We start from the raw sequence: 24,079 nt of genomic DNA, 5'->3' as shown, positions 1-24,079 counted from the left end.
CTTTACCCTCATGCTAACTTGAGCTGTCTCGAGTAAACATGTTGTCTTCTGTGCTCTGCTATAAGTTCCCAAACTCTCTTTTAGCGATGATAAACATCCACTGATTGAGAATCAGGAACAGACTTGCCGTTTATGGCGGGACATTAGCGACGTGCACATTCGTATATGCTTAAATGCAGCTTAAATGAGGCTCAGCGGAGGACATCGGCCGACGCCACGGGTGTTTGTAAAGAAACTGTTATCTGAGACAGAGGTAGTTATAAACGTGATGTGCAAACATCTATTTGTGGTGGTCAATTTTAATTTGTGGCGGACTGAGAAATAAATAAATGTATGGGAATGTACAACGACGCTCTCACTTGTATGATGTCACAGCAGTAGGCAGCGCAAATATAACTACAAGCCTTTAATCCCTCCCACTCCAAAGTGTTACTAAACTCGATGGAAAAGCTAACCAAGCCAAAGTGAGGTTAGCTGACCCAACCTGACCCAAACCAAACCATGGGGTACTATGCGATGGAAAGCGCCATAAAATGAATGTTTTAGCTGGATATAATTTGTACTGACATCAGTGTCATTGTTTTGTCTTGAGATACACACCAGTATTGTTTTTGTAAGGTTTGTTTGTAAAAACGACTTAAATGACTTAAATATAAATAAGGTCTAGTCCTAGATTAATCTAAATCCTGTCTGGTAAACCGCTCATATAAATTTGGGCAACCAATGGCAGACGAAGGGTGACAATCATTATTGTGTGATAGTACTGATTTAAAATGATGTTGTACTGTGACTCAACCTACCGATGAGATGAGTGAAGTCTATATCCAGTCTTTCTCTGTAGCCAAAATCTGGGTCCATCCCACTGCGGTGAAGGACGATCTGGGACACACATTCCTCGATCACCTTGTAATACTGAGGCCTGCAGTAAAACAAGTGTGCGTGCACATGCACAGATCCAATGAGTGAGCGAGCAGAATATCACAAGAGACAAAGCTGTTAACTTCATCTAAAATACCGCCTCGTACAGTTCTGTTGGGACACTGCTTCATATATCATTTGCAAAGACATATCTTTTAATGGCATTTCACGCCATTGAATTAAGACTTCCTTCAGTACATAATGAAATCACTAACAGCAAAGCGTACAGCTGGAGTCGATTCTGTGACTTTGTCCACTCAAGGTGAAGACAAACCGACTCTGGGCTTCCACACTTTCCTCTTTAATTTGCAATCATCTTTGGCAATTAAGTGCACCAATAAAACCTGAGACACAAATCTAATCAGTGTAATCTGTGTAATTAGTTGCACAATGGCAGGAAAAACACTGCCTTGTGTTTATAGGCGTGACAGTGACGGGACTGAGAGTGGGTCTGGGACTAGACATTGCCACAGTGCTTAGCGTGTGACCTTTCCCAAGATATATTACTAAATTTAATTGCAAGTGACATTTAACAAATACATCGTCGGCTTAAGCCGAGCTCCGTAGTGGCAAATAATTATGTTCCAAGCATGACCTTGAATGTCTCTTGTAGGTATTCAATTTTCCTTACAGAAATGTGCTGTCCTCTGCCGCCGGCTCCTCAACACAAAAGAGGCTTTCGAATTTAATGAACAAGCATGACTTTTAAAAGTGTCACAGTTTTAGTTAATGCCACTTAATTCTATTGCATTATAGTTTTTAAATCTCCAAATATTCTTGTATTATGAATAATATTTGCAGAAAAGTAAAGCTTAGCAAATTAACAGTTTGTTGACCTAAGGTAATAAATTATGCAAAATGTTTGCTTTGAATACATATTTTAGTTAACTCTGCTACACTTGAGATCCGTAAACTCTTGAGTAAATGGGAAAAATCAAAACACCTGCTAAACTCAGTGGAAGACTGGCTGTCTATTGCAGATTTTATGTGCTATGCTCCAATTTTGACCATAAAAATTAGGGGTGCACCGATAAATGTCGATGTACACTAATAATACATGGCCGATAACTATACTGAATCGCACAGCCGATATTATTCACAGCTATTTCATGCACTAGACTTTTAAACAGTAAGTCCTCATCAATCTGAAATCATTATACATATTTTTTATTATCATGAAAATACCTGAAAAGGTTTGTAAAACAGCAATATAAATATATCCTTAAGCCATTTCCTGGAGCTGCGTGTCATAGGCCTTGTCCCAAATGGCACACTGCATACTTATTGACTTTACACTTTGATGACATCATTTAGTGGAGACTTTAGGGACCCTTGACGCAAGTCCAAGAGGGCGCACCGGAGTCGTATTTCGGGACAGACCCGAGCGTCACGCCAAAAATAAGAAGAGAAGTTGCCCATCGGTGTGAACTCCTCCCTTTTGTCGTCTGATTGCTCTTTCGCAAGGACTTCTGGGTTGGTAAAGTGCGCGAAGCCTGCTTCAGTGCGGGCTTCGACAAAAAACGCATTAAGGGTGTAACTGGGCAATGATGAGCACACTTCGAAGTGTAAAAATGAAAGATGGGACACCCTACGGACTCGTAGACTAAGCGAGCATGCGCAATTTAAGGCCGAAAGTCCACATGAAGTGCCCCATCCACAAGAAGTGTCAGGGCCATAGCTGCGTGTGTATGGTTCTTCGTCTACAGCACATATTGGGTTTCTGCACGAGAGTGCCCTCTGGCTTTTGAATGTAGCGGCATTTCACCGTAATTCATTGAGAAGCATACCAAGCATAATCGGACGATATATCGGTGCACCCCTAATAAAAATGCATTTAGGCATTTAGCCGAAACGACTTTCACAGTTAGTGCATTCAAGGTACACAGTTTTATTAGAACATGTGTCACCTGTGAATAAGATCACAGTATTTTACTGGTGTCCCTCAGTGTCAATGTGCACATTGTAGGTCATATCTGATCTCATTTTACATATTTAACAACATATAAATATATTATATATAAAGAGAGCAAAGTGGAGCATAATCTTCTCTTGTTGAATCCTATAAACATGAGTACACAGTTTGAATAAACCAGCTATTAGGATGTTAACTATAATTGGAGGTCTCTCTCATCTCACTGACAAATAGCATATTAAAATAACCAAACAATCATATTTATACAATTTGCCAATTCCTCTGTTGTAAGAGACACGGCGGCAATGTGTAATAAGCATGAAGAGGGGGCGGAAAGGGTGGCAGGAACTGATAGGGTTTCGAGTGTCACCGAGCCTGGCTTAGTGGCAAGGCCCAAAGCTTATGCCTGTCACTGATGTACACCATATCATTATCTCAATAAGCCGCCCTATTTTCTCAGCATCCTGGCTACCACCACTGCCACATGCTGGATATAACCAGGAAGAAGAAGAGTGACCCAGAAACGTCAGACCACACCAGAGTAGACGCCATATGTCCCACTCAACAGAGGCTTCGGTCATTCTCTCCTGGCACCTTAGTTGCCTGCCTCTCATCTCTCATCCAACCCCTGCTCCACACTGCCTATCTAATCTTCACATCAGTTACGGCCAAAAGTAGAAGATGTGTTCCATATACGTTTCCTCTGATCTGCCTTCTGTGAGCAAGTGATCGAGAGTTATTGCCTGAGCTCCAAAAAGACCAATAAATACTAAGGACACTGATAAACTGTTATTAAATTGTTTTACAATAGAGTTATTTAACAGATTAAAGAGAAACTCTTCCTACAAATGACCAAGGAAGGAGTTGAGGGCAAAGAGTTGGATGAGGATAGATGGGGCTGGTATTAAAAAATACTTTAAATTAAACTGTGTGATCTATTCCAGCTCTCTTTACAGGTGCCTTTGATCACAGGCGCAGCCTCCAACACCTATGAGCAAGAATGACGCTGTCGACTAATGCAGGCTAAAGCAAAGAGATGCCACCGGTTCCAGCTCACCTCCCCTCTCCTTGGAGACCCGGCAATCAAAGCCTGCAGTGATCTAAAGCGATCCCTTTAATCTAAAATTGCAGCCATACGATTTCCCAAACAGCCAATTCAATCTACATAAAACGTTTCAGCAGGTTCAAAAGTAACACAATGCTGACGAGATTTTTATATAGTGACCATTTAATAAACAGATGCTTTCAAATAAAAGTATATGAAGAGTTTGGTTCAAAAACGAGATGACTCAAAATCTAGTTTTTGATTGTGCAATCCAATTAATATCAATCAAACTGCAGTTGGTTTGTTTTGGGTTACCTTCATAACTAAAACATACAGCTAAGTAACACAATAAAACACAATAAAGAGTTATCTCGTTTTGAAACCAAACTCTTTTTATGTTTACTTTAATAATTCAATCACAATAAATCATACACAACTTGTGTCAAGTGTTCTTCTTTTCTGGCGTCAAGAGGGCTGAGACCGAACAGAATCCTGCCATACTACTTCCTTAATCTGTTTTCTACTTCTCGCTTTCTCCAACAACCCAGAAAATACATTATTCATGGCTCAAAGTGAGCAGCGTGTCAGTGCCAAATTCCCTACTTATCACTTTGCTCTTCCCACTTTATTAAATATTTTACCTCTGCAACAGTGAATACTAGTACAGATCAGTGTCATTTATTCAGTGCTCAGTGTTTTTCTGGACTCTTGACTGACGTGCAGCTGAATATGGGAAAACACTTTTCTGATCATTTTCAAGGAATTAATGGAAAAATATGCAACTAATATTTTACTAAAGCTTAATGGTAATCACCGTTTATAATTATCAAAGGACTTACCTGATATAATAGTCATTCCTGACGAGCATCAGATGCTGGAGGATAGACAGGAAGTATTGCTCTGAACATGTGTCTTTCACCATGTTGGACAAGAGATGATACACCTCACCCATATCAGTAAACGGCAGGTTAAAGAAAAAGATGCATGTTCATATTAACACATAATTTATAACATACATAGAACATATAGACTTCAATGTAAAAATTCCTTGTTCGTTTTGTTTAAGAAGTCATTTATATAAAAATAAATAATAAGTCATTTAAAGTGCACCTATTTCATTGCAAAAAAAACCTATGTTATTTTGTGTATTTGGTGTAATACAATGTGCTTGTGTGGTTTATGGTTTAACACATTATTTTCTACATACAGTACCGTAAATTTTTGTACTCATAAATGCTAATAAATTTGAAAAGCGTTGATTGGCCAGCTAATCGACTGGCTGATGAACGCTTTGGCGCTTAAAAAGTTGAGAAATTTTCAACTTCTGCCAAGCAACGGCAGTGAGACGATGTTAACTGATCCACAATTTAGTTCGGCAATGCATGACATCACCCATTAAAAGTAAATGAAAGTGTTAAAGGATTAGTCCATTTTCTTAAAAAAAAATTTTTTTTTAAGAATAATTTACTCACCACCGTGTCATTCAAAACTATAATTTTTGATGTCTCTCTTTGTTCAGTCAAGAAGAAATTGTGTTTTTTGAGGAAAACATTCCAGGAATTTTCTCATTTTAATGGACTTTAATGGACCCCAATACTTAAAGGATTAGTCCATTTTCTTAAAAAAAATCCAGATAATTCACTCACCACCATGTCATACAAAATGTTGATGTATTTCTTTGTTTAGTCGAGAAGAAATTATGTTTTTTGAGGAAAACATTCCAGGATTTGTATCATTTTAATGGACTATAATAGAACTCAACACTTAACAGTGTTTTTTCAGCGGAGTTTCAAAGGACTCTAAATGATCTCAAACGAGGCACAAGGGTCTTAAGTCCTATGATTGTCATTTTTGACAAGAAAAATAAAAAATATGCACCTTTAAACCACAACTTCTCCGGTCCTGAAAGCGCCAGCGTGACCTCACGTTAATGCGTAGTGACGTAGAAAGGTCACGTGTTACATATTTGAAACGCACATTTGCAGACCATTTTAAACAACTGACACAAAGACTTTAATTAGTATCATTCCACATACAACAAGTTCGGAACGGTCCTCTTTCTCCACACTTGTAAACACTGGGGCGTAGTTTCGCGTTCATCCTCTGTGACCACTTGGCGTGATGACATATTGCGTGAGATCGCGCTGGTGCTTTCAGGACCGGAAATAGACAAGAAGTTGTGGTTTAAAAGGGCACATTTTTTATTTTTCTTGTCAAAAATGACAATCGTTTCGCTAGATCGATCGTTTAGAGTACTTTGAAACTCTGTTGAAAAAAACTGTGAGTTAACTGTTAAGTGTTGGGTTCTATTAAAGTCCATTAAAATGATAAAAATCCTGTCATGTTTTCCTCAAAAAACATAATTTCTTCTCGACTGAACAAAGAAATACATCAACAGTTTGGATGACATGGTGGTAAGTAAATAATTAGGATTTTATTAATTTTTTTAAGAAAATGTACTAATCCTTTAACTTTTTCCCATGTAAATGTACCATTAGGCTTTCAAAAAACGCACACACACACGCAGAAAACTTGAAAAAAGAAACCATTTTTGTGTGTGTGTGTGTGTGTGTGTGTGGGTTGCCTTAGATAAAACGAATGCTAAATGAATCAATGTAACTGTGAATACAGACATGATTCCTTATAGGGAACTGTCACAAAACATGACAAAGATTTCCAGGAGCATTAGTGAATGGATAATAATATACAAGACATGTTTCATGGCCACCTCTCACAGAACAATCACTGCCTGGTTTAAATCAGTATCAAGAATGGGTCAGAAGGTGAGTCTAGGCAGTCTTTATGCTTTTTGAATTCTTTAGTGTCATTAGGGATCTAATTTGCAAGCACGAGTAAAGATATGATTAAAGAAAACAAGTGACAGAGAAAAACACCTCTAGTCTATCTGCCAGTTCATACCGTGCCCTGGATATCCATCAAACAAAAATTCTTCATTATTTAAAGCCATAAAACATGGATCAGTAACTTCCTTTTACATTTTTTATTTATTTTTTTGGACTGAAATCTCAGGCACGGTTTGTTTTGCTGGTCTCTTAGACTGAAAAGAGCTGCTCTTAAACTTGCAGACTATTATTGATTAAACATCCTCCTCCTAAAGAGAAAAGGCAATGGCCTTTGATGTCGAAAATAGATGTAACATAAAACAACAGGGTGTCTTTTGTTTCTCTATATTTTGTGTATTTTTTATCATTATTATAACATCATAAATTGATCCCACTCTTTCTCTCAGTTAGTTTTGTCTATTTAAATAAAACGGATCACTGGCATTGGTCTATTTTCCAAATTTACACATGGTGACAAGCTAATGTCATGTGAAGCGTTTAGTTATTAAATACAGCTATTGACTAAGTCATCAACTGCTTCGAACACAGCAAGTTATCCAACTTAATAAATCTAATAAAAATGTAACATCAAACTTAAAAGGAACAAATCTCCACAAGATATTTATCATCTTTAAATAGCACAAAAGCCAATATCAAATGGCGGTTTGTAAGTATCAGCAAAAATAGCAGATAGGAGGCGAGTGAAAATGTACTCCAGTTATTATATGTACTGTGTGTTTTGACAGTGTCTGTTGAAATATTTACAAGCGACTGCAGAGTGATGCACTGCCTGGACTGGAACACTGCCACATTCCATCTTTTCCAACCAGAAATAAAATCAAAGCGCTCTGCTGTTTCAACATTTAAAAAATAATAACTAAAAGATACAGTGGAGTCGCCAGCATTTTGTTAGTAATCAGATTTTGGTCAATATAAATATAATTGGTTGTAAATAAAGAAATATTTATTATACTTGGTCGTTCTTGTTATGACACTCTTATCGTCACTGCTGTCACTTTTGACTGAAAAACACAATCTTAAAATCTGTTGCATCAGTTTCTGCTGCAGTACTGCAATTCTAGCCCTTGTGCTGCTGTTTAACTGTTCGACAAACCAATCTGCCCCGGCGCTGCAGAACATTTTCTAATTAACTTATATCGTTTCATTTATTCATAGGGTTGTGAGTGCATCCCATGTTCTGTCAACACAATATGAGAATACAAATATCTTCGAAGCATTATTGCTGATAACAGTGGTGATCTGCTAAAGCGAATTATTTTCTCCACACATGAGAAGCAGCAAAAAGCACCGGATAGGCAGTTTTCTCTATTATGTAGAGCTGCACATGTGCACACAGAGACGCTGTGCATATTTGTATTTTTGGCATGTTTGCAGTAATGTACTGGTGGGGAAGGCGATGCATAAACATGAGATGGATTAGCATTGGGCTGAGCTATACAAAAGCCAAAGAAGGAGGGTCAATCAAACACTGCCCATCTTCCATGTAATATTCAACGTTTGCACTCTCAGTACAAAACGGCACATTTTGTGTCACTGGGGTGGTACATTTAAAGGTTAATTTTTGTACAACACATTGAAATGTATAGTATACCCTAAGGACCTATTGTGTACCTTTAAGGAACAATTTTGTACCATTTAAATGTACAAACATTTAATTGTACCTTTAAAGATACACAATACAGGGTTCCCACACCTTAGTTAACTTCAAATTCAAGGACCCCTCAAGGACTTTCCAGGTCCAGTACCCTCAAATTCAAGGACTATATGTGGGGACACATTTCAAGTGAGAGCAAGGTTACATCGTGTTACGTTTTAAGATACATTGTTACAGTTCTCTTTCGAGGGAACTCGAGCTGCGTCACTGCAGTGACACTTTGGGGACGCCTCCAGGGGTAAGTGCATCTGAATGTGTATATCAAATTCAACCAATGGTGAGGCTTAACAACAAAGACAGGGTGACGCGGGAGCCAGGAAGTATATAGCTATCTGAAACGCCAAAGACGGCGTTTCAGGGACGCAGAAAGTATGGCAAGGGAGACGTAGCGTCTCGTTCCATTCTCAGGAAACAACAGTTACATACGTAACCCGAGACGTTTTCATTTGTCAAAGACAACTATGCAAAAAAGCATTTTTGGTATGAATCAACATTCGCATACAGAAGATACAAGCATTCAAACGAACATTTTAGCATGTGCGTTTAAAAAAATCTAGAATTTTTATGATATTATCCTACAATACACAGGGATATGATTTTTTTTTGCAGAAAACTTCTTGCATAAAACAGATTCAAAAACTTTCAATGCCCTGTATCTATGTATGTATATTTTGAAAAACTTCCCAGGGCCTTGAATTTTTTCACCCAGATTCACAAACTTTTAAGGATTTCAAGGCCCTGTGGGAACCCTGAGAATAGGTACAGTAATGTACCCAAAAAGCATCTCTACATAAAAGGTACAACATTGTATTATGTTTTGCCACCACAGCGAGAGCGTATAGTGGATAGACCTGGACTGAATCCGAGTTAAAATGCTAATTATAAATAAGATAATATAGGTAATTGTTTATAAAACGTACATTTCAGAGGGTCATAAGTTTGGGGATCAATTAAATTTAAATCTGAACTTGAATTTCTACATTTTTGCAGTTATTGTACAGTAAAGTATCGCACCTTCACAACCTAGCACTCAGAACTGGCCCACATGATCAGAAAGTGGGCTGAGCAAACTGCATTCAGCACAGATTTCGTTACCTGATTTGCATAATTCCTTTAGTGAATCGGGCGCTAAAACAACACAGACAGAACAGGCAAATAAACAGCACAATTCATTCTCTGTGAATTCACTCTTAGGGTTTCGAAAGAAAAGAAGGGGAGAAGAAAGACTGAGTGAAAACGTTGCTTAGACACGCATATTACACAAGGCACTTACAGATCAATGCCAAATTGTCCTTAGAGACAAATGTTGTGTCTCTTACTCAGTTGGCTGCTCACGAAAATCATTAGTCCAGACAGCCTAAACTAAAACTCTGGCTTTTCCATCAATGCAGCAAAGCTTTCCCTCTGAGAGCTAACAGAATGAGGGTGAAATGATAAAGATCATGATTTCTGTAATCATGTACACACGGCGTTAAAACAACTGCTGCAAATATGTTTGCCTTGCTGTTGAACGTGTTAAAGGAAACTTGATACATATCAAAAAACAAACTACTGCATATAGCTACCATATACACATAGGTGTTATCCAAGGGGTCAGATGTAGATGTAGCAGCAGGAAGAAAATGAATGCGAATGGATTTACACATTCTGTGATTTAAGGGGGGATTGAAACAGAGAGAGGTGAGCGTAGGCCATAGGGTTGCTCTCTGTGGCTCTGCAATGTCAGTATATTGAGCTCAGGGCCAGAGTAAGAGGCTGGGATATGTGTACGGCATGCATGTGTCAATGTGAAAAGGTTTGTTTACCATCAGCATTGCCAAATGCTGGACTGAAAGTGAAAAAAATTATCAAATGAACTGGGGGTCTTGGCTTTAGACCCAGATTGGCCTAGAGGTGCAATAGGCGCACGGGTGAGGTGGCAGAAAAAGGATATTCCATCTCAGCGCGGATGTCGTCCAGTCGGTGAGATAGCTCGATCGAATCCTCCTCCTTATTTTCATTAAAGACCTTCAACTGTATGTCAAGCTCTTCTGTCTCCTTCAGCTCCTGTGATTACAAGAATAGGCGAGTGATGAACACGTTTTCTGTTTGACATCCAACAGGCAACTAGTCAAGCAGTGAGATATATTACTTTTTGTGTATTTTAAAAGGTCTGATCTGATTTTGTGCATCCATAAGGTTCTAGGGGGTCACCAGAACAGTTAAATTTAGCTTTATTTAAATTTTTATTTTAAGTTTTAAAATTAGATTTATCTCCACTGATCTATATAAATGACTGGATTGTGCATAGAGCGCTTAACGTAACAGCATGAGGTAAAGCCAGCACAGAGTTCGAGCGGACATCTTGGTAAGCCCAACCGGCAGAGAGTGTCATTGACTTACATTCAAAATCATGATCTAAATTCACCCAGATAACAGCATATCAGTCACACAAGATTAATTTTGAGGTGTACGTAAATGAATTGGTACTTCTGGTGTTATTTGCAATGTTTATGTTTTAATCGGGCAGCATAAGGGATTTATAATAAAACGTTGAGGTGAGCGTGTCCGCTGCATTCTGTTAATGACACGGGTATAAATAAAGTTTTTTTTTTATTAAGCTACACGGAAACGTTATTTCTCTGAATAAGTTTAGGTAACTTGTAAAGATAACATAATTACAAAACCAGCAAATTATTGCATGCAAATACGGTACAAAGCATGATTATTTATTTAGATTTCAGAATGAGCATGTTTGTCATTAATACTAAATATGCTGCATTCTGTCTGATCTGATAATAAAGATGAATGTATAGTAACTTACTGTTTAAAAAGCATGCTTAGGACGATTGCGTTGTAATAATCTACTGGAAGACTTCAGAAATAAAAACGGAGACTAGTAAAGTGATGTTTTATCATTAAAATCTGATAACGTCCATTGAGTGTTCGGGCATACCAATATGGCGGCGCGCTGGCTTCACAATTGTGACGCTATGCTCAATACAGTCGTTTATATAGATCAGTGCTTATCTCTCATTTCTTACTACTGTACATACATTGCAAAATAGTTTATACTGCATTTACTTTGTATCCTTCTAGTGTGTTTTTCTTATTTCAGTCACTGTAAGTGGTTTGTAAAGCAGTAATCCTTGTAAATCCTTATCTATATTTTAGATAAGTAGTCCCCACAAAAGTTTCTTTATATTTGCGGGCCCTTGGCATCACCAAGTTTGAAAACCCTTGGTCTAGCGGACCCTAGTCACAGCATACTGGATTACTGGAGTTTAAAACATGTAGCAATAAACCGCCCTACTGTATAATCCACTTTAATATATCATCAAGCAGCAAAAATATGTATGTGCTGTGGTACAGATGTTTTAGACACCCTCAATTTTGCTTATGTGCATCTGATTTAAAACACAATTGCCAATTACAATCGTAAATCTAATTAGTTTTATACTGAGATGAAAATCAGTCTGCCATTTCAAAACTTCAATCTGTTTTTCTATAGTACACAGATTGTCCTGCTATCTATACCTGTGAACATATGTGAGAGATATAAAGGGTTAAGAAAGAGACAGAAAGAGAGAAAGAAGGAGAAAATAAAATAGTTCACTTTACAGCTCCACTATGAATCACTGCTGGTGTAGTTTATGGACGGTGAAAAGCCAAATGTAACCCAATTTCTGTAGTTATCAATCAGCGGGCCGCACTTCAGGCATGCCATCTGTCTTAAAGGAACAGCCAATGAGAGAGATGGGATCCTTGCAATGCCACAGTAGGAGGCAGAACTAACTCTCTTTCTCACAATCACAGTACATTTCAAGAAATGTGTATTTTCATTTCATCAGAGAGCATTCACTATCTCTCCTTGAGCACATAGCGCATCTCATTTGTCTTTTATTTGGTATCTTTTCCTTTGCGGATCCATTTCTGCGGATACTAAAACCTAGATACTCATTATTCACAATTAGAGAACAATGTCATATTTAATTGTCCTATTAAACTTTCAAATACATTATTCATAAATTACGATAAGCTCATCATATGCGGGGGTAGATTGAGATAATTATAATAATTGCGGCAATAATATGGGGAGCAGTCAAAATGACTTATTAAGAGTGAGGAAATGCCCACATAAATGAGATTGTGAGTGATGTGCTGGCTTGGATGCGGGCTTTGTGGCAGCGTGGAGCGCGGATCTGTGTGCTGATTGATAATGATGTGTGTGGGAACAGCCTTTATGAAACATAGCTGTGCAGTTAAGGAGGACGACACTAAACCAGGGAACACACAGGCAATTTTAAACAGTTTGCTACATTTCTTCAAAACTTTGCGATTGTTCTGTATACTCTTTACTTATTTTTCAGCATTCATTACTTATAGGTATAAATAAAAAACTTTTTGCGGCATAAATGGAAATGCATAAATAGCAAATAAGTTTCCCTGTACACTTGTTATATCTGTTATTGTTCAGAAAAACTAGCTGTCTCTGTAAATCTCTGTAAGCTAGAATTTGAGAACAAAAACGTTTTTTAAACATTAAAATTGCACCCTTCAGCTTTCCCAGATATTTTTTAGATATCACCAAAAACTACAAACCTTTTATTATACATAAATATCTAATTACATTTTTATTTTGTGATATTTTTGTAATATAAACAGTACTTAGAAGTAAATTAGCAACATTTGCCAAACTCACCGGTAGGATCTTCTTGAGGCCACAGCGCAGGAATTCATTTCGTAAATGTATTCTGAAGTCTAAATCATCCGGAGAGGTAACAAGGGCATTGATCAGCTGCATGCAGGCCACCTGAAAAATACACACACACACATAGACACCACCATTTAATGCAAGCTAAATCCTATAATCATCCCTCTGCCTGTCACTGATTAAAATGTAGCACCAGCCTCTTATTTATACTTCCATCTCTCATCTTTAAGAAGAAATCAATATATCACATTACGTAAAATAATATGAATAAATAAGTATGAAACGAGGTAGTTGGCGCTGTGGAGGGCTAGAAGGGGAACCGGGTAAAACTGAGAGAGAAGATGTGAGTGGATTAGGAGATGGAAGCGGGCCCGACTGAACAGATGTGTATTTTTAATTGATTTATCGGATTAGGGCAGTGGGTTGGGAGGAGTGCTGATGGTTCCTAACAGGCTGTAAGGTGGCTCAAGGGAACGAATGCTCCTAGTTTGGCTGATCGATGCCGAGTGGATGATTCCTCTTGATGGACATGTGAAAGATCTTCCTGAAACTTCTCCAGCCCCGGCCTGGGCTTTGGTGTAGGTGTTGTTCTGCATGTATAAGTTCTTACATTAGCCAGAAGAAGACCCATCATTCTGAAACATGCTCATTGAAGGCCCACACACAAGCATACATTTATGGAAACCAGACCGATCTGAGCCATTGGAAAGACATAGCTTCACACTGCTTTTGGGAACTAACAGCCATCTGGAGGGGTAGCATAAGTTTGATTCTGTTTTTCTTTCGCCCTACCAACCAGGGGATGCTGGCACTGAGCAACTTTGGGGAAAAAAACATGAAGAAAGAAAGAACAGAGGGGTGTTTACGCGAGCATGTTGGTGCTAATGGATGCTCTACTATATGTACAGCGGGTGGCACAGTGGCTCAGTAGATAGCACTTTAGCCTCACAGCAAGAAGGTCCCCGGTTTGAGCTGGATCGAGAGGTGTTTCTGTGTGCAGTTAGCATGTTACGTCTGTGTCAGCGTGGGTTTCCTTCCACAGTCCAAGTTTGGAGATGCAAATTTATCCTTCCCTGACTTAGAACATAGCCTTGGATGCTGGAATGGTGTTAAGAAACAAAAAAGCACACTATATTCACAGCTATAAGTAGCAAGACTTCAGTGCCATTGTGTGATTTTAGAGCTCGTAAATGCTGTGCTGCACATAAGCTGGTGACTTACGCATCATAGCACCATTCCCGATGCCAGCGCTGTCTATAAAGGTAACCGATTCCAAGAGCTGTAACTTCAACTTCAACTTATTTATTTATAAAGCACATTTTTCTGCAACTATGTTGCCCAAAGTGCTGTACACAAATTAAATCGACGTAAAAACATTAAACCCATAACAAGTACAAGGAATAAAACATTTTAAACACATAATACATTTACAGACAACCCAATAAAAACCAGCAATCACTCCTCTTCAAAGGCCAAACTAAAAAAATAGGTTTTTAGCTGGGATTTAAAGATCACTAATGATGGCGCCTGACGGATGTACATTGGTAAACTATTCCACATTTTGGGGGCTATAACGGAGAATGCCCGATCCCCTTTTGCCTTCTTTTTGGATTTTGGAACAGTCAACCTCAACTGGTTTGCAGATCTTAAAGGCCTTGCTTGTGTGTACAACTCTAAGAGGTTAGAGATGTATTTAGGGGACATACCGTGTAGACGAACAAAATATTCTGAACGTCGCCAGATAGACTAGTTTCTGAGTCTCCCATCGTGCAACACCATTTCTTCACATCTGAAAACTTTTTATGTAGCCTCCTATTCCCACTTGAGCTATTATTTCGATTGGAATCATTAGAAGCCCCACTGAGTGAATCTGGATCACTCTTCCGAGTTTTCCTGAGGGCAAATGCATTTCATCATTAGTGCACGTCAGACTGTTCAGGGTGCGGCTTTTGTGCAGGTTGAAGTTTATTTTCCTTCATTTTGGGATGAGTGTGCACTGATGAGCCACCGCAGCACAGTAGCTTCCAGCAGAGTAATTAAAAAAGACACTGCTGGGATGGCTTAAAGTTTGCGCGCTTGCGTCACTGAGATGGAGCGTCTTAAATACGCATTTTAATCACGTTCAAAAACTCAGACTCCACAGCCTTTTGCAGTTTCTAAAAGCGTTTAATTTCTTTAAACCGCCTGTATCGGTGAGGCACTTTCATTTACTTCACAATTAGTGGCGGTTCTTTTCATTAACAGCCTGATTTTTTTCAAAAAGGGAAAACAAGAAATAAAATCAATGGGATTCATTTTTCCCATTCCCTTCTCGTATCATCACTGTTGTTCTCCCAACAGCAACACAAAGATTAGTGTCTTTCTTAATGAATGTGCAAGGGGTTTGTTCACTGCAGGCTCCGCATGATAAATACGGATGTGGTGCTGCATCCTTGCCCTTTAGATTCTGCTCCTCTGGGACCGTGCTTGAGAACTCTAAAGAAAACAGTCCAAGAGAGGGAAAATGATATAGTAACCACCCTTCGAAAAAAAGTGTTTTTGTGCTAGTTTACAGCCCTCTGGGTTCTTTGTGTGACCTGGCTGGGGCTGATTAGGGTTTGGAAACACCTCCCGTTCCATTACAATAGCCAGCAGGCAGCTTCTATCATGGGGCGTAGGTAGCAGAGTTGACAGACGACCACAGAACAAAGTGAGAAGAGGGATAGGGGGACTTGTTTACATGTCAGGGTGAGCCGAGGTGCAGAAAACCTTTGAGTGACAGAAGTGCCAATTTCTACCTGGCTCCAACATTAGAAAGAGCATTCGGAGTCAAGAAGACTCAAGCGATGACTGACACTAAACAGAGCAGATCTAAAAATCAGCTAATTATATGAAAAAGATCAAACTGGGGTTACATAAAATAGAAAATGTAATGTTTATATATATGTGTATGCTTGGCACTTTATTGCTTCTTATGAAGAATTACAGAAATAACATTTAAAATGAAATGCAGGCTAGACAACATGCACAAAGCATGCTCAGAGGCTGAGGCTTCATAAACTTAATTGAGTTCTTCGTTATATTTACATTAATTATAAATTATGTAAATTTGAACAAAATCCTTAAGAGAAATGAAAACATAAACAGATTAGGGAATTGTTGATACAGTAAAGAATACAGAGCTAAGAAGAAATGTGGACAGCACAGCCTAGATTAACTGGACTTCGAGGACTTAAATGATGTTTGCATTTGCTTATGTTTTATTACAGAGAATAATATACTGTTTGAAATACGAATATTTATGGTGAATTCACTAAACATTAGCACCACTTGTATTCCTTTCGCAATGAATGTGACATTATTACAATCATTGAAAGCGGGCAGTAAATGGAATTTGGGAATTCTGATCATAAAATAAATCTGGGCATACTGATCATCAAAGTATTAAACAAATGATCGAAAAAGTCATGCGCATATCAGAAAACATAGTGTAATTTTAAAGTCGCCATGACAATTAAATGAAAAACTGTAATTTGTTTTGGAATATTGTGGTTTATTTTTATTTTTTTTACAAATTACTTATAGGTGAGGTCCATTATTTAAAAAAAAAAAGTGCCCTCATAATCTTAAATCGCAAAAATGCAAATCTCCTTTCCTTTCTCAAAATGATCTCTCTTTACTTCCGGTCATATGGTATGGCAGCTGGGAGGGGTCCGGGTGAAGATCGCTGCGATGATCCAATCAGATCTCGATAGACAAGTTTAAATCCAACTCTGCCTTATTTAATTTAAGAAGCCTGTTTCACTCAGATATACGTCACCATGTGCAAAATAAGGCAAGCGCTACTTCTGTTTCATGGCGACTTTAAATATAATTGTAGTTTTTTTTGTATATTTTTTAATTTAGGTGTTAAGATCACAAGGTGGGGTGATGCAGAACAGTCCCAGTAAAGCGTGCCAGTTTGCAGCATTCATCCACAACCTTGCACTCCGATCCATGAGATTGGGAATTGCGGCGTGCAAATTGCATTCAGCACAGAGTTTGTGGCCACATTTGCGGCGTTATCTGATATGCATAATTTCGTTCACTGAATCTGGCACTGAAACAACGCGACACTGCATGCAAATGAAGGACACTATCAGCGGGTGCAATTCATTCCTAGCAAACCTCCCGGCTTAATCCCTATTTAATCACATTGCTATTTAGGAGAAGCTATTGAGATATTCTAGAGATATGTGGGTAGTCACTTTACAGCTACGCAGGTTTGTGTTATCTAAGAATGAGTGTCCAAAACTGACAGTATGCAGGTCATAAGGTGGAATGGCAGGTGGAGTAGTGCATAATACCGACCTGCAGCTGCTGGGCTTCATGGTTCTCCAGCCCTTCCACTATCGGTGCAAACCTCTCCTTATTATTCCTCTCCGCTGCTATGGTCATGGCTGCCAGGATCTTATCCAGACTGAGAGAAAACAAGTAGACAGAAAGCAATGTGTTTAGGTAAACATGCTTTTTATCAAGAAGCGACCGTGACATTGGCTCAAAATGTTCACCTGAGTTGATAAAAGCTTGTAATCTCAGTCTTGGATGCTAACGCTGGAAAAGTGGAACAATGTCAAAGTCTTTTATGCGGAGTTATAGCCTATTTTGAGTGTGCAATACCAATACAAGCTAATGTTCCCTATAGTAACAGGGGGACCTCTACAGTCTACAGTATGTGATACTGTGTCAACCACAGGAACATAACAGAACTGAAGTGATAAGTTTGGACAGAAGTACTGTACAAAGAGACGTGATGGGAAAAGCAAATTAGGGACCTTACAAGGTCTAATGTCGATTTTGCTGACTCAAGCACTGGTGGACTGCAGTCCAGGCCTGGGAGAATGAATAACAGAATGCATCATAGACAAAATAATAATTGCACAACAAACTAGTGTAAAAATAGCACGGCAAAACACCTCACACAGTGTATTTACTTTCTGTATAGCCTGCCCTACTGTTATCCTATTGTCATCATGTTAGTAAAAGCCTGTAAATATGAATACAAATATAATAATAATAATATCTAGTTATGCAAAGAAAATTTTTGTATTTAAATAAATAGATTTGTATAAAACTGCATTTGGCCACTAAATTAAACCGCTGTAAAATGTATCAGATTAATAATTTTTTCACTTTCTTTTGCATAAATCTGTTAATCAACCTCGGTACTGATCAAAACTACCAAATGTTTACAAAAATGTTATGATTTTAACTCTATAATTGCCAAGTTCATAAGTGATGTCACTGATTTGAGGGGGAAAAACACAAATTGACTAATTTTCAATATAAAAAGTGATTGTGGACTGGATTTTTTTCACCTTTTTCGAAGTCTTGGGCATGCCAAAGATTAGTAAAAACATTGGCTTTGATGCATTTTTAGTTTTTGTGCAGCATCAGATTTTATTTTTCTCCCTCATTTATGGTTTGTGGCCATTTTACCCCATTGACTTCTATTATAACAATGTTTTTTGATTGCAAAGCCATGACACAATATAATCATGCATTCTTGGTTTTTCCTTTTGCAAAGAGGTAAAATCACTTTTTATATTGAAATTCGGTCATTTTGTGTTTTTCCCCAAATCAGTGACACAACTTGTTACTTGAGAGTTAAAATTAAAGAGTTAAAATCATGGATTTTTTTGTAAACATTTGGTAGTTTTGATCAGTACTGAGGTTGATTAACAGATTTATGCAAAAAAAATGTGATACATTTTTACAGAAGTTTAATTTAGTGGCCATTTTTGGCCACTAACAACACGAAAGGGTAGTTAATTTGCCCACGGTATATTGTTGAGTTTTTTTTAAAATTTTAAGCATTTTCTTAAAATATGTGTAAATATAAAATGTGTCACCAAAAATCATTCCATTTGCTGAAACACAGAGAAAGTTGTGGCCAAATTAAGACAAAAAAAGGCCAAAAATGACCCCAACAAAACGTAAGGGATATATTGATTTTACTATAAACATATTAAAAATATAGAACCAGATGGTATGTCCTAATTAGTTATTTGACTCTTATTGTACTTTAAACATTTTGTGGCTGCCCAGCAATGGCAGATTACCGTATTTTCCAGACTATAAGCCACACTTTTTTCATAGTTTGACGGGTACTGGAACTTATGGTCAGGTGCGAATTATACATCAAAATAGTTTCATATACACCAAGAGAAACCATTACCGTTTACAGCCGTGAGATTCCGCTCTGTATTTATGTAATTCAATGGATTCAGTGATGCAGAATGACTTCGGGACCTTTTTGAACTTGATTTGGCTTATCGTGTCAATTTAGCCTATACAGCCTCCCAGGTATGTTCAGAATGCTATTGTGTATCGTGTAAATAAATGTTTATGTTACTTTAACATGTACAGACACCTATTCAGCCTGCTGTTCTGTGCTATTGTTTAGTTGAATAACTTGCCTTTCCAAATTAAACGTCTTTTCTTAGGCTTGGATTTGGTAAAATCACTTTCTATATAACTTATATATGTTTTTTCCTCTTCAAAACGCATTTTTGACTAATGCAACTTATACTCCGGAGTGACTTATAGTCTGGAAAATACGATACAAAAGCTATACACTAGTGTGCTATACTTGACATTAAGTTCACTTTTACAAGGCTCGTTGTTTCACTTGTCCTATCATGGAAGAAACAATTTTGTTGAACAGCTCTGTGTAAGATCCATGTTTTGTGATCCAGGTGATTAAGTTGTAGTCGTGAGTGGGTTGTGCCGATGCTTTCATGCTGGTTCAAACATGACTTCAGAATAAGCTACACCTGCACGACTCCTAAAGATGGGCTTTGATGTGACAGCTCTAAACATAAGCCGGTGTCACCGCGCAACGTTTGAGGGGGAAGGAGCTAGTTTCGGCACTAAGTGAAGTATCAGCGCTTTTACAGCTGTCACACAGATCTACACACCCTCTGATCACCTACACACCCATAAAAAACACTAATCTTCTCACCTACCTAACGGATTCAGCCAGCATGCCCGTATCATGAAGCATGTGATGTGTCTGCCTGTGTTTGTATACAGACTGAATGAAACACATCCCTAGGCTGAAGGTGCCGATCGCCAGATAACACTGTCTGGCAGCAGACACTGCTATTTAATAACTTCTCAACAACACTAGCACACATATGGTTTAAATGCAGCATCCTACAGGACCACACCCAAGCCACTATGCTTTGGTTTAGGAAATGCATGGTAATTTATTATTGTGCTCTTGGTAACTGGATTTAAGCTTTTTTTACTGGTTAGTGATCCTTGACGTGATTTTAAGGGGACCATAAAAGTATTTTTTTTATAAAAAATAATAAAATATTTAAATAAATATACATATATAGGGGTGGTTTTGCAGACAGGGGTTAGGTTAAGCCAGGAGTAAGCCTTATTTTAATTAGGAAATATAACTAGTTTTAATAAACATGTCTTACTTAAACATTACTTGTGTGCATTTTGAGGCAAAACAGAGAGCACTGATGTATTTTAAGATATGTCAGTGCAAGTAAAGTTTTCATTTTGGACAGCTCTTACATTTATTTTAGTCTAGGACTAGTCTAATCCCTGTCCGGGAAACCACCCTGTATAGTTTACATTAAAGGGAAATTCCGCCTTGAAATGATCCTAGGGTTAATAACAAACGTGTACCGAGTTCGACCGTTCACTGGAGTTTGTTTTCATGTTAGTCTAACGTGACCAGTGTTATTGCTAAACGCAAATTAGCATGTTATGGTAGCCTTCGGGGCATCAGTGCATTAAAAACGAAATCGCTATGTCTATACTACTAATAATGCTCAAAATAACCCCACACTTACACTGTAGCACAATGAGGGTCTATATATGTAAACCGAAGCATTGAGAACTTTGCAAGTGTACAGGCAGTTTATTAAAAATAAACACTTACCGTTCACGTCTGGATCACATATCCATGCGGGCGCCATCTTGGGAAAACTAAACTCTCGCGTGAAACGTTGTTGCCCGTTGTTGTGGAACAGGTGTTGTGCTTTCACGCGAGAGTTCAGTTTTCCCAAGATGGCGCCCGCATGGATATGTGATCCAGACGTGAACGGTAAGTGTTTGTTTTTAATAAACTGCCTGTACACTTGCAAAGTTCTCAATGCTTCGGTTTACATATAGAGACCCTCATTGTGCTACAGTGTAAGTGTGGGGTTATTTTGAGCATTATTAGTAGTATAGACATAGCGATTTCGTTTTTAATGCACTGATGCCCCGAAGGCTACCATAACATGCTAATTTGCGTTTAGCAATAACACTGGTCACGTTAGACTAACATGAAAACAAACTCCAGTGAACGGTCGAACTCGGTACACGTTTGTTATTAACCCTAGGATCATTTCGAGGCGGAATTTCCCTTTAAGTATATATGTAGACATACACAACATTTTCTAACATTGACCACAGATATGGTTGCAGATGTTGTTGTGCAATTGCTTTAAACTTTACTGGTTTAAAATTAGCTACAAATTATATTAAAAAATATTTTGTAGTAAATGTTCACTAATAAAACAATTAATGATATCATCAAGCATATTTTGCTCTCCAAGTTGTGTTAAACCATGGGGAAAGGCATTTTAAATTATCAAATTAGCATTAGGGTCCAAATTAATGACCACATAAATAAAACTTTAGTTATTAATGTTACTGAAGAAACAATGTGTCTATGCTGGATGCACAGTACTGGGATGTCACTTCAAGCGTAAAGCTAACTTACTACAGCCTAGACTTCGATAAATAGCTGTCTTGTTTTACTTTCAATGAAAATCTAGGCATTTCCTTAGGTCAAAATGTTTGCCTTTGTATCTCCTGCATAAATTCAATAAATATTTTTATAGTGCAGACCTTTTGCATCATCTAAAATAAGTATTGCTTCAACAGATAGTCACATTCAACATAATGGGTAAGAATACAGAAACAATCACACAATGTAGGTGTATTTGGTAGTGTCAGAACCTATTACAATACAAAACAAATAAAAATGTATAGTAACCATTTCCATCGTGACATTTGTAAAATCATTTAATTTCAAGAAGATGGGAATAAAGTGTATGGATTCACTGTGCAGTTGGGCAAAATGATTGTTGGCCCTTTAGCTTCAGAATCAGATAGGGGTTGAGCACTATACTATAAAAGGTTAAGAACCACTGTTCTAGACCACTGCACAAGTGCTGTGGTAGACAAAACTATTTAAATACATATCATATATAAGATACCTCTTCGATCCCATGGACATCATGGCTTTGCTTTTCCCTAACCAACAAACAGCTAAATATAAATCTTAGTAAATAAACATCTTTTCCAACAAAAAAGCAAGTACAAAATAAAAAGTAAAAAGCAAAATACATAAATAAAAGAAGTATCTTGTATTTCCTTATTTGATCTATAAACATATGTTTTACTTTGAGTGTTTCATTCTTGTTGTCGAAAGCTCACTGAAGTGTATTAGAAGTAAAATCAGTCTTAAATAATATATAATGCTAACTTGTGCATTATTAAAAACTAAGGTGAACCCCAATCCAAATTCTTACAAATCTGTATAAAATGTTTTTCAGCTTGTGCAGATAATAGAATATGTGTATATATAGGAATTGGCCTTTAGCCGATGAACTTACGTGTTCTCCTCTCCAATAATACAGACGGCAGACAGAATCTTGACAATCTCTGTCATCATATTAGTCTGTTTGGGATCAATCGCCCTCGCGAGGAGGAGGAGGCTTCGTTCATCCCCAAGGATCCTTTGTAGGCCATACTAAAAACAATTAAAAGATAGAAATATAAAAATATTTATAGCACCTTATATCAGAAACATCTTGAAATGAATAATTGTTTAGCAAACAGCCCTAAAAAAGCCATTGTGCAAGGGCAAATGTGGACTTTCTTCTACTGGAACAGAGACGATTATGCAGGTGTAGATAGGCTATGTATGTTTTTAAGACAAATAAACTCAATTGAGGACAGGTCTACAGGGACAAATAATCATAGTCATGCATTTTTGTCATTCTCTCAGGGTTTAATGCTCTGCACTTGTAATTTGAGCATAAAATAAATTATTGAGAAAGGGGATTATTTTTAGACTATTAAGTGTTTGAAATAAAATAATATTTAGATGCAATACAGTTGATTATAACGCAATTTAAGCATAAAAGCAGAATAAAAATAGATTTGACTGGGTGATTGACAATTCATTATTTGCGTTTGCTCCTTTTTAATATAGAAGTGCCGCTTCAATCATAAATAAAATGTGTCCATTCTTAAGGACTGACAATTTTCAAAAATGCTTCGTCATGCTGCTTTGGCCTAACTTTCTTTTCTTACTTGACATTTAAGGCCAGATACAAACAACTGCAGACTTTAAATTCTAAACACACCTTATTGTTCATGAAGGCCTTGAGGCATTGAATGAGTTTATGCTGGTTTCTCTTGTCAATGTTCTCTTGCCTGGGGAAAAGACAATGAGTGAGTAAAGAGAGAGATAAGAGGGTGTGAATGAGCAATCTAAAAGTACTGAAGAAAGAGAATATCTTATGCAGGCGGCATCGAGGCTGGTATAACTTACTGTTTCTTGTCCAGCAGCTTCTCCAACACATCCAAAAGAAGTCCGAGACCCTCATGGCCAAAATTATTCACCCAGCTAAAAACAAAAATAGACAGGAAAGAAACTTTGTTAGAATACATAAATGCACGTTGAATGCACTATAAAAAGGCTGGAAATTTTGATTAATTCCCCCACCAGCCTTTCAAAAAAAAGTTTTTGTGATTTTCAAAAAAGTTTCATAAAATGCTTTTGAAGAAAATGTTATTCTATAAATATATAAACATACAATATATCGAATGAAAGAACAGACCATCTGCTTAAAAAAAAAAAAACATTCCATCCAAGCTTTATTTCTTTTCTTTTTATAACCTCTTAAATATGGGTAGGTTTCTTCAAAAATACCAAATTTTAAGCAAAAAG

General features: G+C 37.5%; 1 protein-coding gene across 8 annotated transcripts in view; it reads right to left on the bottom strand.

The window, feature by feature from the left end:
* Positions 1-24,079, bottom strand: part of diaph2 (diaphanous-related formin 2) — a 505,065-nt gene that overhangs the window by 330,146 nt on the left and 150,840 nt on the right. For all 8 annotated transcript variants that reach the window (XM_065273074.2, XM_065273073.2, XM_065273078.2 and 5 more), the window contains 8 exons: positions 23,681-23,755; positions 23,493-23,562; positions 22,737-22,873; positions 17,416-17,524; positions 13,075-13,185; positions 10,327-10,439; positions 4,715-4,831; positions 801-919 (listed from right to left, as the gene is read on the bottom strand). In XM_065273074.2, coding sequence (XP_065129146.2) covers positions 801-919; positions 4,715-4,831; positions 10,327-10,439; positions 13,075-13,185; positions 17,416-17,524; positions 22,737-22,873; positions 23,493-23,562; positions 23,681-23,755 — 851 coding nt within the window. The remainder of the gene's footprint in view (positions 1-800; positions 920-4,714; positions 4,832-10,326; positions 10,440-13,074; positions 13,186-17,415; positions 17,525-22,736; positions 22,874-23,492; positions 23,563-23,680; positions 23,756-24,079) is intronic.

Source organism: Paramisgurnus dabryanus, chromosome 16 (assembly GCF_030506205.2).
Source record: "Paramisgurnus dabryanus chromosome 16, PD_genome_1.1, whole genome shotgun sequence".
Classification (NCBI taxonomy): Eukaryota; Metazoa; Chordata; class Actinopteri; order Cypriniformes; family Cobitidae; genus Paramisgurnus; species Paramisgurnus dabryanus.
Note: the sequence above shows the minus strand (reverse complement) of the source record. Positions and strands in the feature narration are given on the sequence as shown.